This window comes from Coturnix japonica, chromosome 4 (assembly GCF_001577835.2).
Source record: "Coturnix japonica isolate 7356 chromosome 4, Coturnix japonica 2.1, whole genome shotgun sequence".
In the NCBI taxonomy this organism is placed as follows: domain Eukaryota; kingdom Metazoa; phylum Chordata; class Aves; order Galliformes; family Phasianidae; genus Coturnix; species Coturnix japonica.
This window is the reverse complement of record NC_029519.1, coordinates 11,456,256-11,476,433: the sequence shown is the minus strand read 5'-3', so window position 1 is coordinate 11,476,433 and position 20,178 is coordinate 11,456,256. Positions and strand designations below refer to the sequence as shown.

General features: G+C 39.8%; 1 protein-coding gene and 1 long non-coding RNA gene across 7 annotated transcripts in view; one reads left to right on the top strand and one right to left on the bottom strand.

Moving 5' to 3' along the window:
• LOC107312793 overlaps window positions 1-20,178 on the top strand; it is a 220,231-nt gene that overhangs the window by 44,982 nt on the left and 155,071 nt on the right. The window lies entirely within an intron of this gene.
• LOC107312792 (vascular endothelial growth factor receptor kdr-like) overlaps window positions 15,131-20,178 on the bottom strand; it is a 114,469-nt gene continuing 109,421 nt past the window's right edge. For all 3 annotated transcript variants that reach the window (XM_015860500.2, XM_032444344.1, XM_032444343.1), the window contains exon 30: window positions 15,131-20,040. In XM_015860500.2, the coding sequence (XP_015715986.1) occupies window positions 19,830-20,040 (211 nt within the window). In that variant the 3' untranslated portion in view covers window positions 15,131-19,829. The remainder of the gene's footprint in view (window positions 20,041-20,178) is intronic.

The following is a 20,178-nucleotide window of genomic DNA, read 5'->3' as shown; positions in this document are numbered from 1 at the left end:
TTAGAGCCTTTAATATTTTATCCATGGCTTTTATGTAACTGGAACTTTTACATTTGTAATCTGTGGCTTTGGACTTTTTGAATTATATGTATGAAATGTGCTTGAAATTGCTAACAAGTGTTTGTTGCTTTTGTTGCATAGAGCAGTGGTCTGCTAAATGTTAATTATGGAATTACTGAGGTGATTGGCTGCAACGATTCAAGTGGTATTTCTCAGTTCTGCTTTTCTGTTTGTCTCCCGCAGCCCTGCCCACAGAGTAGTGTTCCCTGACAGCTCTTATCACTGATGGTGAACAAGTTTGCAGCTGCAGCTCAGTTAGCACTTTGAAGCGGAGTCCCCAGCAGTTCAGCTGCTGGTGGTTCATTCATTTATTTTTTATTTAATAGCATTTGTCTAATAAAAATCAAAGCTGGAATGAGTTTGGGAATCCATAACTTCAGTGTTTTCTGCCTTGGAAGTAGCCAATTATTCATCTTTGATGTAACTATGATAAGCATTTCTTTTTTGAATCTCAGAGTGCTAGTATTGCTGCTTACTGTACAGGCATATGGTAACTTTCATTCCTTGTGACAAAATGCCTATAGTCTAAAAGGTAACACAATGGAAAAGCAGCAGAAGAAAGTAGAGAGTATCATTTACTGAGTATCACTTCTTAGAACAGCAGTGGAGTTGAATTAGGAGTGTTGCTTTGGAGCTGGGTAGGAAGGGCATCACACCTTGGGAAGATGCAGAAAATGCGCAAGATGCTCTTGCTCCAAAGGAAGGTTAGGTATGAGCGTTAACATTTTATTTCCACCAGTAGTGGAAATGCTAGTCATGCCAAGTCCTCTAAGTTTGCATGTGATGAGATGGATGCTTATCTAAAAGGGGAACATTATGCCTTATTTCCGGGAGGTACGAGAGAGTAGTTACAATCGTCTTATTTATAATGTAATAGAAGTGGTCAGGAAATAATTTCAGATTTTCCAGAAAATAATTCTGGCATCACTACAAGGAGTCTTCTGTTCTGCATGATCTGCTGTGTTCTTCATGTGGTCTGAAAATGTGGTGACCATGAGTTAATTAAGGTGATCTCTAACATAAATAGTGCTTTAGCAAAGTCCTCTGCCTAATTTTGATAAGTATCTTCTTTTTCTCTGGACCAAGATGCTCTCTTCTTGTAGACTGAAACACCTTCCCACTTCACATCTGTTGCATGCCAATCTGAATCAGTACTGTTGGTATGAGAAATAATGTAAAAATAATAAGATTCAAAAGAATCTTATAATATTCAGACTTGAAGTCATTTGAAATTCATGTTTTTAATCTTTAAATAAGTATTTGATTGCACTGCTGTAAACTGATTGTGTTGTAATAAACTGATGAAGAACATTCATGAAAAGCAATTTTTCATGCAAAACTGTTCTGGTCAATACTGAGTCTCCAGGGCAAAAAGAAATGTTGTGAAGTAAATGCTTAATGTTTGTTACTTTGCAGTACCATTACCACTAAGGGTCTGATGTTATTGCCCTGTATCATCTTTTCTTGTCATACTTATCTCTGCTTAGAAGGCCTGCAGGTCTCTGCCCAGAGAGCAGTAACAGATGGTGTGGTGCAGCTATGTGTTGTCTGCTCAGCATGCAGATCCACCCTCACTGCTTAGGGCAGAGATCTGTTCAGCAGGAGTGACAGGAAAGATGTATGGGGACAGAGATGGAGGAGATCAGGAAACAAGATCTGCATTTTTTTTCATTCAGGCAAGGGTTTTCTTAGGAGACAGCACAGCTTCCCTGCACTGCTCACATTGCTTCCTACACAGAACAGCTGCAGGATTCCTCTGTTCACAGAGGAGAGCAATACAGAACCTTATGTTGAACTCAGGTGCAACATTGCAGAACACGTGTTCTGTAGCAGCAGCAGAAGAAAATAATGTACTTACTTTTAAGTTAAAATATAACTTGCTAATGTAATTATATACAGGGGACTAAACTCAGTGAGCTAATTACAGAATATAGTCATGGAATCAACAAGGCTGGAACAGTGATGTTCTTCTCAATCCTGTGTCCCCAAATCTAGAAGCATGTATGTCACCGGTAGTTGCCAAGTCCTGACAGAGGGCACAAAGATGCTTGTGAAAATAAACTTGTGGTGGCATCTGGATTACATAATGACAATTTCTATGTCAGGTGCTGTAAGGACCTGTGTCACTCATGGCTCTGCTACTTCTCAGTCAGATGTCACAGCAGCATAACAGCATTTAGAGAGGCTCTGAGAGAAGAAACAGGAAGCACCAAGAGCACTGTGCTTAAAAAATTCCCGTTTTCTGTCTCTGCGTGTTCTGACAAGGCCCAGACTCCTCCTAGGGTTCCCCAGTAGGTTACCTCTTTTCTCCTTTGTATAGTATTGAAAGCTAGGACCTGACATTTTGCAGCCCTCTGCCAATTCACGTGGCATTTAATTACATAAGAACATGTTTTGAGAGAAGTGATTGGAGAAATTCTGCCTTTGTCTGCAGTGGAGATGACCTACCATGGCATCAAAACTGCCAGAAGGCTTCCAAGAGGAATACTGTGGTTCAAGGAGCATCCTGGTTGGGTGTGTTGGATTAATGTCCTCAGACTCCAGGACATATGCACATGAAAACATTAGAAATTTTCAAGCCTCATTTGTTTCCTAGTACCATAATGGTGCATAAGCTCAGTGCAGTCGGGAGTCTTGAGAGCTTCTCTGAGTGCATCTGGGACTTTCAGTAGATGTTATCTGCCAGATGGGATTGTACCTTCAGAATAGAGACAGAAGCCACAAACACAGTGCTTATCACTGAATTGTTGGGGTTGGAAGGAACCTCTGGAGATCATTAAATCCAACCCCCTGCTAAAGGGGGGTTGGACACACTGCTGTCTACCCCAATAGACAGCTTAAAGGAAAAGCTTAGTTCAGACAGTGAGACTTAGTTAATTTTAATACCTGTGGGAGGAAATGAAAGTAAAGTCCTCCAGCAAGATCTGACCCTTGCTGAATGCATGTATTTTATGGTGCTAAAGAAGTGGCAGAAGCTTTTTGGAGATGACAAACAGCACTGGTTCGTATTTCTTTAAACAAAATACAAGTGCTAAAACTTTAAAAATCAAGGTCGTATTTCCTCCTTTGCTTGACATTTAAATTTTAAGGTGGCTCAAGTTTGGAGCTTCTACACGGTGCAGGAAGATGACAGGATGAAGGCATTTCTAAAAGCCCAGTTTTGCTTTTCAGCTTGGAATCTTCTAACATTCCTATATAACTCAATGAGTAATGAATCAGAACCAAGAGAACTGTTTACAAATATAAGATGAAGAGTAGGGAGCCAAAGCTTATCTGACTTTCTCAAGCATGCCATATCCATGTAAGTAAGCAAATGTGAGCTTGAAATAAATACAGTGCTTCAAGAGCTGGCCTGTTGTGTTAGTGATGCTGAAGGATCTAAGGAACTGTGGTAGGGCTATCTGAACTGCTGTGTCTAGTTTTGGCCTCCCTTGGTCTCCGGAGGTTGCTGCTAACAGAAAGCAGCCCACAGGGGCTGGGTGGAGCAGTTCCCTTCCTGGCAGGTCAGCCAGAGAAGCACGCAGACATACATGTCATCTCCCACTTCTGGGGCTGCTGTCCAGGTGAGCAGGTGGGCCAGAAGGATGCTGGTCAAGAGGAAATTGCTGCAGCATTTGTTAGAGAGAGCCTTTAAATAACTTTCTTTTTCCTGTTGTGCCTTCAGTGTTTAGATGATGCAGGGACAAGGTCTACTAATCCTAAGGTGTCATCTGGTAACATTTCATTAGTCTTAGTCCCAAATGAACTTAATCTTGCATAGCAAGGGGAAAGCAGAACACAGGGGTGAATTCCTAATGGCTTCTGTAAGCAGCCTCAGTGTCCTCCCATTTTTCTCTCTCCCAGTATTTGGAGTGGAGGGAAAATGGGGATAGGTTGAGAATGGCAGATTCATTAGAGCTGAACAGAGAAGGGGGAAGGTCCTGAAGGGGTAAATACATACAGGTCTGTGCTAGTGTCCTTTGAACTGGCTTGGCATTTTAAGTTTTTCCATAAGTTTAATCATCTGGGGAAATAGATTCTCACCTGTTGTTGGCTCTCACCAGTTGCTTTTTCACCTATGGAGGGTGTAGGCTGTCTCTATCTGCTGATTGAATGTAACAGAATACAGTCCTATGGATCAAGTTTAATTTGTCCATCAGAATCTATCCCTGTTGCATGCAAATTGATTCTGAAATGCCAGCTTGGGCTTGAGAATCCAGCAGTTAATATATTGTAGTGAATGCGAGCTGAAAATATTGGAGCATTTATATTTGCCTCTATAAAGCATGACCTTAAATCTTACTGTATTACAGACATTTAAAAATCTGTATTAATGTCTACACCAACTCAGTAGTGAAAACCATGTGACAATCCAGTTTAGCTAGGTGAAGCTTATGCACTAAATCATATACGTACATTTCTTAACCAATACATAGAAAACCATATATTGATTACTTGCAGAACAGTAGATGTCAAGCATACAATGAATACTGGTATGCAGAAATAATACATTCTGTGCTTAAGTATTTATCTAGAGTAGTTGTAAAATTCCAGCTTGTCATTGCCAGTAGTCAAACAAATAATGACAGGATTACTTGTTCCAGCTTAGCAAGCAGAAGTACAGAAAGGTTTAAATAAAGAGCAGGAGGCCATAGCTCCAGGGCTAGTAGGAGTTTGATTTCAACACACGGGATTAAGTTGCTATTCTCTTGGAGGCTGCAGTACCAAACCATGTTCTTTTCTCAGGCAACCACTGTGGCGGCTACAGGGGCATTGCTACCTAAAAATCAAGTTATGTGTCTGAGAGTGTTCAGACATTTCTTGAGCTCATGCAGCTTAGTGCTGTGACCACTGCCCAGGGAAACTTCTCTGTCCAGGGCCCTTCTCTGCTTTTGAATCTCATAGATCCTTGCTAGGTGCCTGCACTTGAGAAGATGCTTTTGTCTTTCTATCTCTCTTTATGAGACCTGAATCCAAAACTCATAGAGTGCAATTCAGAGACTTGATAAACAATCCTTTCTTGTCAGCTTGGCTACATGGGACTCAAACAGAACACCCCAAAGATATTCTCATAGCTCAGCATGACTCAGTGCATTGAAACCTCCAATACGTCAGAATCTCAAAGCTAATTGGTGGAAAATAATTGTGGAAGGAAAACCATTTCAGAAGGTGCTAGGGTCTGGGAACATTCCAGAATTGGTTTAGTTTGCCTCTGGGAAGGCTTTGGTACCAGTGGCTAGGGAAAAATTGCACCTGCCATCTGGGTGCTGCAGGTGTGTGCAACGTAAGCTTTGGATGGAGATGACAGCATTCAGTTCTATGCCAAAGTAAAAGCTGTGCTTACCCCACAGGCAGGTGTGTCTGAAGGAACATAAGCTAAAAGCTTTAGCATGCAAATCTGAACCCAAAGAAACCAGATAGCATCAACTTTCGTGCGGTTCTATCAGGCTTTATGTAATTGTTCCAGAAGGGAATGGAAAAATACAATTGATTGTAGAAGTAGTTCAACACATCTTAAAGTGCACTGGTTTATCCCCAAACTTAAGAGAAATGTGTGCATCTTCAGTAAAGAGCCACTGCAGCAAATAACTTTAACACTCTTAAGTCAGGGATGGGTGAGGCTACCACACACGTTGTGCTCTCTAGAGGAAGGAAGTTAATTTCCAGCCTCAGGGACCCATTATCATTCAAAATTCCAGATGGCTCTTACTTATCACAGTTGGCTTCTTTGCTTTACTCCAAGGCTATTTTAAGTCAATCCATCTTCAAGGAAAAATTTCAGAGATTAGACCCAACGAACTATTGTTAGAATAATTCTACCTGTTGCACAGATGGGTTCTCCAGGACTGTAGAGTCTTGAAACTCATTACAAGGGCATTAAGTACAAGAAGATAGAAGACATACATTGTGTATATGGTTTACGTTATATGATGATGACTGTACAAAATGCTGGAACAGAGAGAGAAATAATAGGGCTTAAACTTGAGCTACTTTATATCAGGCTAATATTCTTAATTTTCTTTCTTCTTTTTTTTTTTTTTTTTAATTTTAAGGTTTCTTTTTTTAATTATTATTTTTTTATTCCAGATAAGTAATTTTAAAAGAACTGTAGCAGTAAGGGGAGTGGGATAAGTGATCTGTTCTGGATTCTTGTCTTTCTCTCATTTCTCAGCTTCTTCTTAAAACGTTTCTGTGTATCAAGAATAGCCATCATCTGTCAGATCTTCCTCTTGGGCTGCCAGACATTAGTCTCAGGTCTGGATCACACTGACGCATGAAGGAGGATAAAATTATCACACTGGAATCGCTAGGCTGAGCAGTGACATGGTGGGATGGGAACAGAACAACCGCTGACGTGGCAGTTGTTAAGAAGACCTCGTGGAGTGACACATACAACATAGGTTGCATTAAATGTAACAGATCAAGCCCCAGTGCTTGGACACAGTGGTTCTGGTGGATTTGGCAGGGTGTGGGATGCTTCTGTATATTTTTCAGGCTAAGCAATGCACCTGGAAGCTGATTCTCAGAAATGCTTCTGTGCTTTTTATTTTACTTCTTTTTGCTCTATGCTCCCACAAACTGTTGATACCACTTCATAATACTGTGTATGCCATCTCAAAATAGCAAAGGAAGTCCTCTGTCTAAAAGTCTGCACTCTAAAGCTTTAATTCTGTTGATTTGAAGCAGGAGCTCTCACAGTGCTGCAGCACAATACTTTGCCCTCACTGGCTGCATCCTGAGATGTCTCTGACTGACCACTGTGTTGCAGCAGTGGCAGCTCTGTAGGTATTCTAGGAGTTAAGTGAGGCTTTGTAGGTGAGACCAGTGCGCTGGGGATTGCTGGTTTCTTTTTCAACCATGTGTATGGGAAGCAATGGGGAGATCAGGAAAGCAAAAAACTTGCTTGTCAGTCCCAAACATTATCAAAATGTTGTCCTAGGTACATGGCACTTGATCTTTTATTTATCAGCTGCTTTGTGTATGTGTTTCTCTAATTAATGCCCTAAACATAGAAAGTAGCGTGTGTGATTACTGCTAAAATTATACCCGTTTTCCTTTTGAGTGGGTGTTTGCATATGCCTGGAATTAAGCCTGCCGCATGGGGTGACTGTGCCGGGTACAGGAAGAAGCAACTTGTGTGTCAGAAAAAAAAAGTCCTTGGAAGATCCTTGATAGTGTTTTACAAAAGGTTATTTTGTAATCTAGAGATGAAAGCTAAGGCAGGGCTGCTACTTTCCTGGCTCCATCATCTGGGGCACATGCTGTTGTGTCCTATGGCAGAAGGCACCCAGTTGTGCTTGTATTTGCTGGAGGTGCACTGCTGAGGGCTGCTGCGTGCCTTTTCCTGGTGTCTGCATACATTGCTGTTTTTGTTTTAGCAGTAAATATGACTGCATGCACTGTAAGGTTGAATAAAATGGTAGAAAGACTTACCCTCGCAGGAGTTAAGAGATTTGCTACAATTCATCTATTAAAGTAACTTTGTAAAATAGTCCTGAAGAGGGCAAAATCATTTTATTCTACGTGCTGTTGTACCATTCACCTTGGGCAAAATGAAATACAATGCTTTGTGATTATAAAAACAGCAGAGCAGTGGTATTGTTGTGGTAGAACTTAAAGCGCTGTAATTTGAACCCGTTCTTTTCCTTTTTTGTCTAGTATTTCTGCCTTCCAGTCCAAGCGGACTGCAAATACTTGGAGTTATTTGTCAGTGAGGTCATCACTAGAATGGCTGTTTCATGGACTTAGTTCCTAATGAGATTATTAGGCCTATGTTTATTTTGTGGGCTCTGGATTGCTGATATAAACTTAGATGTTATTTTGCTGCCAAGATTGCGTCTGTAGCTCATTTTCTTTTCCAAGATTTAAATCTAATATATCAGAACTCCCAGAAAGCAGCAGGATATTTACACCATTGAAATCTTCATTATGCACTGGGGAAAAATTACCTTGACCAAGATCCAGCCAAGTGGATGCATGCTTTATACTGATCAGATGAATAAAATAGAACCCCAAAATCAATTTAAAAATATCAAGAAAAGAAGCCAGCTTGGAGGGATTTTCCTCTTTATGCAGAATTTTCCCAGGACCTTGTTCTAAATGTGTTGCTTTTACTTAGAAGTACAACTGTTTTTACCAGCCTTCTGTACACAAGCAGGGTAATGCTAGAGCTGTGACAGAGATGATGCAGTGGATCATGCTGGTGCTTGAAAAAATCTCACAGTGACACTCCTCAGCAGTTTAGATGGGGAAGTGATGACATATTCTATCTCCAATTACTGCAGGGTTTGTACACCAGATCATTATATATCATAAGTAGGGAAACGAATGGAATCCAATTCAAACTCTGTGTAGGAACTGAAAAGTTGTATTCTCATTGGTAATGTAGAGATAAAGGTCAGTTTTATTTTGTTTCCTAGTTACTTAAGAATTCAATTATATTTGCCTAAAAGAATAGAAGTTAAATGGGACAGATGTCCCATGTGACTTGGTTATTGGAACAAATGTTACTACTAAAAAGTAGAATTACAGTGACTTGCAGTTCTCCACTGTAAGTAACAAAATAGTCGTAGTCAAGGTACTTTGATGAAGGTGTGGAGTTTGAAATATTCTCCTACAGCACAGTTGACTCTTGGATTCATCCTTGCCATGTCCTTTTTGCAACAAGGAACAGTTGGCAATAAGTGTTTACAAGGGACCAAAATATGTTCAAATACTACAAAGAAGGGTAATAGATCTGAGGAAAGTCTGTTCTGAGGCAGAAATGTCCAGTGATGGCATGGTCTAGATCACTGTGTTCATCTGTTATTCACAGAGCTGAGTGAGTCTGTCCCTATCTGAATGACTTCTTCACTTCTAATTGTAAATCTGGGGAGTAATTGTCAGCATCAGTAGCAGAAACCATGGGGAATTTGACTAACACAAGATCACAGAGCTCTTTCATGCCTTAAAATCTTTACATCAATGCTTAATTGAGTCTAACAGAAAAGGAATTATTTCAGTATTTCTCATAATTTACTTTTCTATTAAAGTAATTTCTCAGCTTTTAAAATTGATGTACTCCAAACTATTACATGGCAATTTTGTTCAAAGAAACTGCCTTGTCAGAAGGCAGAGAGTTCTACTGAAGCATGTACCAAAGGACTGTATTTCCCTTTAGATGTACACTGAAGTGACTGAGATGAAACTTTACACATACTGACAAATAAATAAGAGAAGTAAGTTTACTTCTTATTTTGGATTTTGAATCCTAAATATTCAAGATTTTAATATCTTTTTGTAAAAAAAAAATCAGCAGGGATGTGTCTTATTTGCTTTCTGCACGTCTTTTTTAAAGCATTTTTTTTCTCTTACATCATCAAAGACAACTAGAAGCAAACTGTCCCATCAACAGACTTCCACCTAACAAATTACATGCCTTAGCAATTTAATAAATCAATAACCAAACTTTCTGGTAAAGAAATATGGCCATTTTTTTTGCTTTTGAAGATGAGTGCCTTGTGTACAACTGGTTTACTCTAAATGGATCAAACTTAATATTTTACTTACTTGTTTTCTCAGCTTTGTGATACACATGATCCAGTGAGGACAGAATGAAATGAGTTCGCAAATGTTTACACATTTTTATCTGCATGGCAAATAAAAATACTGAAATCTGAAGTGTCATTATTTCATTTCCAGCTCTTCTGTAAGTGAATCATGTTCCCCACTAAATGTAAATATTGAAGCTGTGTTAAAATTTCATGGAATGTCTTTGCTATCCCTTTCATCTTTCATTTAAATAGAGTTCTAACAAGCATTCCATACAGGCATATCTGATAAATTTCTTTTAGTTTTCTGGAAAATGTTTTTCTTTCAGTTTCATACTGGGATTGTTTCATTGCTTCATGTCACTGTTTGAAACTTAGTTCTTAAAATAACAACTCAGCACTGAGAAGTTCTTCCTTTTACTGGAGTTTCCCTCTATCTGCAAGGTATTTTATACTCGTTTCAGCACAAGTATATAACCATGCTGGAAAAACATCATTTTCCTCTATAGTTTTATCATCCTATGCCAAAAAAAAAATCTAGTTTAGAGCTTTTACTTTCTATATATAAGAAATATTTTGGTCAACCTAATTCCAATAGTCTTCTTGCAACAGATTTTTCAGAATTTCATGTAGGTAATCTAGACCTCATGGTGACATCTTAATGAGGATCCCTATTGTAAAACAAATCTGTATTAATGGTGAAAAGAATTAACCAGCTGCTGAAATATCTGAGACTTAGCTAGACACCTGCTGGTAGCTGGTTACAGCATTAGAGGCAAATAGAGGAAGTTGGGGACCCATATGAGCTCTGCAGTGACTCTTGGTCCTGTTTGTTTCACTTTGGAACAGTCACACAGCTGATGTGTGGGGTCACCTTGTGTGTCTTCAGCTCGGACCGCTTTTTAACTCAAAGGTCTTTTGGTGGTTCAGTGCTTTTAGTGGAACCCTCAGGCACGTAAAAGGGGCACTTGAATATTTCAGAATAAAAGCTGAGTTCTCAGTCCGTCCTTCTAACCAGATGAAGTCCCACCCTCTGTAGGTCTTTTGTGTTACATCAGATTGGAATAGGGCAGTATGAAAAGAATTGTCAGGCTCTGTTGTATGAGAGTCCATTCCTCTCTTTTTTACCTATGAACTACTCATTACTTAATACATAAGACTATCAAAAACTGTAACTCTTAACTCAGTGGAGTTAAAATGCAAAAAAGAAAATTACCAGTTTTGTTTAAAGAAGAAAAATCTTTTGTACCTAAAGGCAAACTGAAATCTTGGGAAATAGTTTTGGGATACTATTAGGAAGGAATCATGTATCGTGACTTAAGGCAGTATTATGTAGAGTTTTTGCTTAATGAGCTGTGGTTTTCTCAGGTCCAGTAAAAAAAGTATGGATGAACTTTGAACAGGTAAAAATTGTTATTGAGTATATCTGTAATCTGGCTTTCTGTCTTTATCAGTAAGGGATTTTCTTTCTTCCCTTGACTCAAATGCATGTTGGCTGTTGGAGGCACAGACTAGAGTCTGCTGGCAAACCAGTGCTTCTTGGTGTTAGAAAAGCTGTACCTAACATCATCAAGAAGCAGGTACTTTATTCACAAAATAGAGGGAAACAGTGTGATATGTCCATTTCCTAAACTGTTCTCAGCATCACTGGAAGAGCAACCAATGTTTTCTCCTCTGTTCCTAACTTTCAAAATTCTTTCTGAAAGGAAATAGGTGGTATAAAGGCTCTTGATCAGGAAGAGAGAGGAGACTTGGTTATTTTAGGCAATCTCTTGGCATGTCCCACTTTCTACAGAAGAAGCTTGGAGATATTTGGGATCTCACTATTGCAAAAACTAACATGGAAGCAAAACAATATTGCATCAACACTAACACAAACACCATTCAGCAGCAGGGGGATGCTGAGTCAGTAGGTGTCATGCAATGGTCTGATCCTCTTATGAGTCATAATCACAACAACAGGAGTTATTGATGTAACCTCCAGTACATCTTTACGTTCAGAAACAATCCATCAAATAGACAAGAAGTCATTTGTGATGTTCAGATTTTGATCTACATATTTTGAAGCTTCATGAAATAATTCTTCGACTGAAGTCCGCTGTTCTAACCTCACATAGGGTCGTAAAATCATATGCTTCTATCTTAACATCATATCATGAGGGTGGTTGGTTTGTTTCAAAAGCTTTGGGGAAGTAGAGGGAAGCTGTTCTGTACATCCCAGATGTCATAGCAGACATGATTAAGGAAACCCATTACCTTGATCCACCACATTTGAAATCCCCACCCCCTACCACCTGCTCTCCTTGGCTTACCCTTGCTTGTCTTTGTAGGTCTGCTCTGTGCTAAGATAGCTTGTGACATTCTAGCTTGGAGCATAAACAACAGAATGCAGAATTTGAAAAATATACATGAATAAAAGGTCAGAACTCTCCCAGGAAAGAATTCTTTTTTCTTTTCTTTAATGCATAGCTATGAAAAGCAAGTTAACCTTTGGGTTTTTGAGGAATTTGCCTTGACTTTGGTCCATCTTAAAAATAAACAACTACTACTCATTGTAAAGTGTCTAAAGATGCCCACATTTATTCTCCTGGCCCTGAAGATTGCAAAGCATTCAGTTCTAGCTTTAAACAGCCATGCTGATGTTGCTCATCCTTGGCAGCCTGGAAGGGCAGAAGTTGTTGGGCTAATTTTTTTTTAGTTCATTGGGAAAAGAAGGGCTGTTGCATTCTGCTGTTTGTTTCTTTAATCTGGTCTCCTGTCAGATTTGAAATTTCCTTTAGCAATTTTACTCTGAAAAGAAGAAAGAAAAGGGAAAACTATAAATGACTTTTTTTTCATGGCAGTAACAAATAAAAATCCGTGGAGAAAAATGAGAGGTAAAATTGACTCTGACAAGAAATAGGACCTGAAAGAAATAATGTTCCCATTTTATCTGCAAAGAAGAAAACTTAGTTTTATAAAGACTTTTAATAATGATTTTAGTAATCTGATTTTATTTCAGAGACTTGCTTTCCCACAGGATTACAGTAAGAATGTGATCTTGAAAGAAATCCATGGAAATGGACAGTTCACAAAGAATACAGTGAGCATGATAAGCTAATAGCACTCTTTGTGAGTGGCTACAGTTTGCCCTAGAAAGTATGCAAGTGATTGGTTTAACCCAGTGCCATTCCTACACACTTAGATAGGAGTACCAGTGCCTGTTAGCCCTGCTCTCCCCTGGGCAGCAAAACCAGGCTCCTCAGCAGCCCTTCTCTGCCAGCGAGTGCTTCCAAATGTGCTGAGCTCTCTGCTGCAAGGTCCTTCATGCTTCACCACTGAATGTTATTCTTGCCTTTCTAGTGGAACTGGCTGTGTTCCTCTGCATGTTTCTTATTTCTCTCTTCATTGCTTCGTGTTTTGAAATAACCACGTGCTTTTTTTTCTTGCTTTGATTTCCCCTAAAGTAAATCTTGTTAAATCAATAATAGCATCAAGTTAAAGAAAATGCAGTAAAACAATCCATGAAATTTGAATAGGGCACTTGAGGAAAGATGAGAAGTGTCAGAACTAAAATTTCCTGCATTCTGTATCTTCAGTGCCTGTAGAAGGAAGTGGTTTAAACAGAACAGTTTATCCTCTCTCAGTTTTAATGAGTGCTCATCAGGTCATAATAACAATTGCAACTCATTGTAACTGACTTCAGCACTGTTAAAAATATGAGATCTATTTGTTGCCCTTGTAGGGCTTTGCTCAGAGCAAATTCTTTACAGTGTGATCTGCAGCAGGCACTGAATGTGCTGTTTTAATCATGTAATAGCCAGCAATAAACTGTACACTGGGATCCTAGGGAAGACTTGGGCTACTTCGTAGGTTTTGAGAAAAAATTATACTGCACTGCTTATGGGCCTCGCTTTGTACTGGGCATATAAAAATAACAGGATTTTCCACTGCTGGAACAGTGTTAGGGAAAGAAAAAGAATGTGATTGGAAATTGGGGAGATCAGTATTCTCTTCTTAGCTTTCTTATGAGACCATGAGGGAAATCTGTTCATCTTACTCCTAGATCTTCCTCTTCATAGTCCCTGTTGTTTCCCAGGATTTCTGTCACTTCATGCCGCCAAGTTTTGTTACTTTAGTTTGAGATTTTCTTGTCTTGCATCTCTATATGCTGCTGCTTTGAAAACAAGGATCTCTTACATCCCATGTGCCAAAAGGGACAAAGAAGTTATGTACCTTGGCCAAGACTTAAGAGAAAAGATATTTCCTGATTTCCAGTCTTGTCTCTTTTTTACCTCAAATTATTTTCTAACACGTGCCAAAACAGGGTAACTTGCACAAGTGAAACTCAGCCTGTATGTGACTGATAACTCAAATTTGTGCTAAAAGGAAATCAGATTTAATTTTGTATGCTTTCCTACTACCATTTAACACATTAGTTTCCCCTTAAAGGAGGCCTAGCATGCAGTGATTCATGTGTTATGTAAGTAACTGAAACATTTTATAGTTTACAGAGAAGAATGTTCTTGCTCGTTATGTGGATGAAAGGAGATTGCTGTATTTCAAATGACACGTATAATTTAGACACTTATTTCTAGGACTGTTTGGAACAGTGAGCAAAGAGAAACTTTAAAATGTTTGAAGGGACTTGAGTGCTTCATGGTATTTAATCTGACAGTGAAACACACAGACCAATAACCTGTAAGACAGCGCTAATGGAAGAATGGCTGTGAAATGCTAACGCTTCCTTACTAATAAAGGTATTTATTTTAAGACATAAGTAGAAACTAGTATCTGTCAGTCTGTAAAAATCTGCTAAGATGTCATATTTCTTCTGCAACTAGTTATCTGCTGTGCCACCATAATGGAAAGAGGAATGGGAAGTAGTATTTCACATTAGCCACAGTAGGGTAGCCAATGGTAAAGAAAAAGGCATGCTTGCTGCAGTCAACTATTTTGGGGATAATATGAGCATGGGATATTCTGCATTTTATCAGTGCAGAGTTCCTTCAAGTGAGAATTTAATAACAGCATCGTGGCTGGGTATAGGGAAATACTTGTGTAATTATGATCTTTTTAGAATATTATGGTAAATTAAATTAAGTGCAGCTTCTAAAATTTTAAGCCCAACAAACTCCAAATCCTACCATCCTCTGCAAATTATCTTCATGTATTTACATGCTTCCATGTTCTAGAGAAGATGGATCTCATTCAGAAAGCATTAACTCCGATTCTGTCTCAGTAGTCCCATTGTTTTATGTTTTATTGTTTTATTGTTTTATAACAAGACAGCAATCTCTGTCTTTCATGGGCTGTTTTTGGCAGCAGGTAGATCTGGAGATCTCTCCAGCAAATTGGGCCAGCCGTTTCCCAGGTCCCTGACTTTTTTAAACAAATGTAGCAGTTAGATACCTTCAGGCAATGACAGCGTGGCAGGTTTATGTCCTAAGTGTTGAACCTTCTGTAGAAATTAATGAGATCTATGCCTTGTAAAAATCCCTCAAACTGTTGCATTATTTATTTATATTCTGCTTCAAGGACAACACTTTTCAAGCCAAGAGATGACACAAAGGAGCCTTGGGCTGTATAAATATAGAATCTTTTTATTTTTTATTTTTTTTTTGGTTAATAGATACAGTACATTTTTTGACTACATAAGAAAGCGTTGTTTTCAGTGCATACATTCTGCAGACAGGCAGGAACAGAGCAGACATACATTCCTTGGTGCTTTGAGTATTAGTATATTTTCTCTGAGTCCTCAGTTACTGGGTTTCCCCAGTTTTCACCAGCTGCTTTGACGGCTCAAGATCCAAGGAAAAATGACCGGAGCAGTAAGTATGTGCTGGCTCTTGTGGCACAGGATTGCCAGGCAGGACAAAAAGACACTGCTCACTGTACACCACATAGGTTTTCCTCCAACCAGTGCCCTCAGGGCACTGCATTTGCATGGGGTCCCAAGTGAACCAGTCTATGTTAACAAAATATGAAACCAACACATGCATCACAGAAACAAATCAGTGCTTGTGCTGAACCTTTATATCCTATACAGTGACCGACTCTTGATGGGATCAAATCCAGAAGTCCTTCCTGAATTTTACTAGCTATGTTGGTACTTAAGCAAAATTCTTTCTTCCTTTTTTCTTTTATGTGTCACAGCATAAAACCAGGAAAATGGATCACAGGTCTTGGCCATTACTATCTGCAGGATGGGACAAAAGAAACATTGCTGCCTTCTGTTATTTTCCATTCACTTCATCATAAGAAAGTAAAATAGAGTCCAAGGTGTGAGATCCTGGCCAATTCCTGCTACCAGGAACGCATGATAATGCCTTACCTTGTTGCATAGCTATTTCCTCTTTGCTGCTGAGTCCTGGCAGTACCCATTTGGTGCCAGTGGCAGCTAGAGACTGTTGGTCCCAAACACCCTTACAGATGGGATTGAGCCAGATGGAATTCATAAAGCAGGATGGCGCGTGGCAAAGCAGAGCCAGTGCTCAACATGAAGGGTCAATGAGAAGCCAAGTCATAAGCTGTTTACTGGCCAGTTACAAGCTAACATATTGATAAGCATTTTTACAATATACAGTGCATAAATGCAAGGAAAGAAGTGCTTGGCCACTCCAGGTTGCCCTGGGTAGATGTCAGGCTGGCTACCTGGAGAGGTATGCGTGTTAGTGAAATGTCTAAGCAGAGCAGCTATGCCTGCAGGCAACTTTGAATGTCTGCATCATCAGCATTCAGTGGGTTCAACTGTCAGTGTTTTTGTTTGAGCTTGTTATTACAACAGACTTTATGTTTTTATCTGGCCTTTCTTGATATGCTGTGCAGATGGTGTGGGCCCAGCATCCTGGCTGGCACCATTTCTAATGAGGTTGATTTCTAAGAACCAAAGAGAAATCAAATTGTTTGAGAAAGCACTAGAGAAAGGTGAGGTCTAGTTCAGCCTCTGCAAGAACAGAGGATGCACAAAATATCACAGTGAGGTGGGCTCTATATCTGACCTTACTCAAAAGACGAAAGTATCAAGCTGTGACTGATAAATACCAGCACAGAGATGACAAGTAGAGCAAAGAGGAAGAAAGGGCCCCAGGCTGCCAAACCCACCTGGCTGCTCATAGTGCACAGGGGAAGGCACTTCTTGGCAGACTGTATGGCTGGGGGGGTGCTGGGAAGAGGCAACACATTTGTGAGCTCTGAGCTTCTCTGCCCTGATTCTACAGGGTTACAAGAAGAAAAACAGGACAGTGGGCACCAATAAGGAAAACAAAGGTACTTCTCAATACCTGATCCCACTGAGTTCAGTGAGATTAGAAAAGGCAGGCGGTGAACAAGAGTTGAATAAGAATCCCTGAGACATCTGAAAAACCACTAAACATCACCTCACTTAGACAACTTGGCTCCTTCTGATGCTCCAGCTGATACACCAGCCTTTAGTTAAGACAGAAGCAGTGGAAATCCTCCCCTTTGCCTTGAGCAGCAAAGTGTCACTTTCAGGAGTGAGATCATTCCTGCAGGTCCCTGCTTCCCTTCTGAAACTGACTGATGTGGAAAGCAAGTGAGAGCTGGGATACAAGGGCCAGCAGAGCACAGCTGTGAGCTGGCACCAGTGGGTGCTGCGACCTGCAAGCATCAGTGAAATGCTTTATGAAGATCCTTAACTCTGCTATGTCTGCGCATCTTTCTCTTTTGACTAAAATGTTACAAATGCTACCATATAAATGATTCACTATATTTGTTCCTACTGGGTAAACTATATACATCATTGTAAGAAAAGAACAATAATTAAATTAAGGGAGGAGAGAAAAAGACAAAATATTAGTAAATAAAATAGAAAACACATACGTTCAGTAATACTTTTAGGTAATATTTTTGCTTCTTACAGTTACCATAGAGGGAAAAGCCTTCAACTTAAAATAAACATTTCATCCTTGCTAAGGAGGAAAGGCAGTGTGCTCGGCTCTCTTGGAAGAAGGCACTTCAAACAGCAGAATTTCCTATTCTTTTTTAAAACTGAGAACAAAGTTGCACTTTTCTGCTTTTCCTACATGTGCTTCTTTCGGAGATTATAAGCAAAGGATTTATTTTAGACATTGTCATTTTCTTCTGCTACACAACAAGGCACAACAACAAACCACCTCACGCTGATTGCTGCCGGTAACAGCAGAGCCAGACAAACCATAGGCACCTTTTTTTTTCTTTTCTGCTATCTGAATAAATTATTTTCCAAATAAATGACTCCTTCTTTGATCAGAGCTACAGATAATTTCCTATTTCATGAAAAACTGATCCACTGAGCTTTCTGTGACCCCTCAGATGAATTATTTCCCAGTATTTTCTTCTGTTACTTGACAAACTTTACTTAATACATAGATACTTACATACAAAGAAGTGCAATAATGGCCATAAAGCAACTACAGACCACAGTTATTTGCCAGGCCCACTATGAGCAATGGCCCATGGGCTCCTGCAGGTGATTTCTTAAACAGCTCAAATCTGAGGCTGAGGATAACAAGACGTCGTTCCCAAGAGCCCTTCCACCAGATGCATTAGCATTCACAGTTAGGATGGCATGGGCTTTGGGGATTCTTCCCCTTTGATCATACCTGAGGCTTTTTTCTGTTTATTTCAATGCAACCAACTGTCTTCATTGCTGCAAGGATGTTTAGGCTGTTTTCACCAAGGTAAAATAATTGTTTGGCAAGTGTTGGATGTTTTACAAAAGAATTAATTTGTCATCATTTTAGCTTGTAGTTAAGAACAAAATTTCTTTCACTAAAGAAGTCTAATTAGAGTATCAATTCTAAAAAAGAAAAGACAAGGGTTGTACAGACCTTGGAAGAAGCTGCACGAAGTCATATCCAGGTCTGGGTTTATAACTTAGGAAGTTATAGGCTTGGCTGCCAACATACATCTTTTTTATCTTTGCTTTTTCTACCTGAAAACTCCATACATTATCCCTTCCTAGATTTCTAATGTCAGCACTGGTTCTTTCCTAGCACGTTAAATGATAAGGATTAGTTGCTTGGTTTTGAGGTTGCTGCGAGGATGGTCAGGGGTGTGCGTGGGATCTGGGTGTGCACACCTGCAGGCCAGCAGTCCCTGCTGCACACCGCTTTTGGGTAGGGATAACACACTTTGAATTTCTCAGATGTGAGAATTTGTGATCCATTTGGACTGGCATGAGTGGATTCCAAAAATCTCTGCAGTACTCATGATGGGTTTAGATATAGAAGACGTGGTATATTGTAGCAGTATTCACCTTGGCAAGGCAGCTGGAGACAAGTGTGTTCTACATATGCTCACAGCATGGAATGGGCTGGTATTCCCAAGATGAGACTGTTGGGCATCTGCCATAGAATTCAAAGGAAGAGCTTTTTTTTCCTCCAATTTTAAATAATCTGTGTCCAAAAAGGAAACAGAAATGCTGCTACGCTGCTGATGCCTCAAGGTTATATGTGCATTCATGTGTCACTCTCATATTGTGGATGAGTATTTTATGCACATTCACACAGATGTGCACGTGTGCTGGGAAATACTGCCCGCATAAGCTTAAGGTTCTTACTTAATGCAGCGCTGATGCCTTGCCATCACCACAGATGGATCTCCATCATGGCTCCCTGTTGCATAATGTTAAAGAAGCTGCTGTTTGAATAAGGAGGGAAAACAGGGCAACACATTTAACAACACTGTCTATATATATACATGGATCCTGGCTGCTTCTCTGCTGTGTCGTTTGGGGAGTGGATCCTCTTGGCGGTGGAAACTGTTAGATCACAAATTGTAATAAACATATTTTGGATTTCAAGATATTCCAAAAACATTTACTGAAGGTAAGTTCCCATGCAGAGAACTCAGAGAAATGTTTGAATTTTTGGATTCTCTTCAAAAACAAAACATCAGAGTTTAAGGCTGTAATTGTCAGCTGGACCAACAAAATGAATATTGTCACAGCTATCGTGAGGTGACTCTTGGTGACTTACAGAGTAAAATATGGTTAATAAACAATCCCTGCTAAGGGAGGAAGGATGGGAGCAGTTCTGGGTTACAGCTCCTATTAACAATTCTTACAGTGTTCTAACTTACTGCATATGTTGCAATAGGCCTTTAAAGATAGCAAAGGGATGCTCTTAAAGATTTTCTGTTCACATCAGAGATGTGCCAGATGAAACCTAAGAACCAGTGTGCTGCCAGGTTTCCCCTTTGTTGGCACACAGCCTCTTTATGGAATCCATCATGGCCAAGTGAGGCATCAGAGGGAGGCCCTGCAGTAGGCTGGGCTGGTTACACTGGGGGTGCAGAGCAGTGCACGACAGAGTTGTAATCTGGAGGTGGGCTGTGGCACTCCAGGCTTGGATCCATAGGAAGGAGAACAGAGTCTTCCAGTGGGAAGTCCATGGTGTCCTCTTCAACCTGCACTGCGGGCTGGTATTTGACAGCTTCACGTTCATGGTCGGATAAGATGGACTCTTTGCTCTTGCTAACAGCTCGCCGCCTGTTGAGAATAAGCAATATGATATATTGATCCCATCTCCACAGGTTTTTATCTGTGTTACTTATGGTCAAAATTAATTATAAACATACACAAATATAAAGCATTTCAATTTAACATTGTAGCACCCTGTAAGGCAGT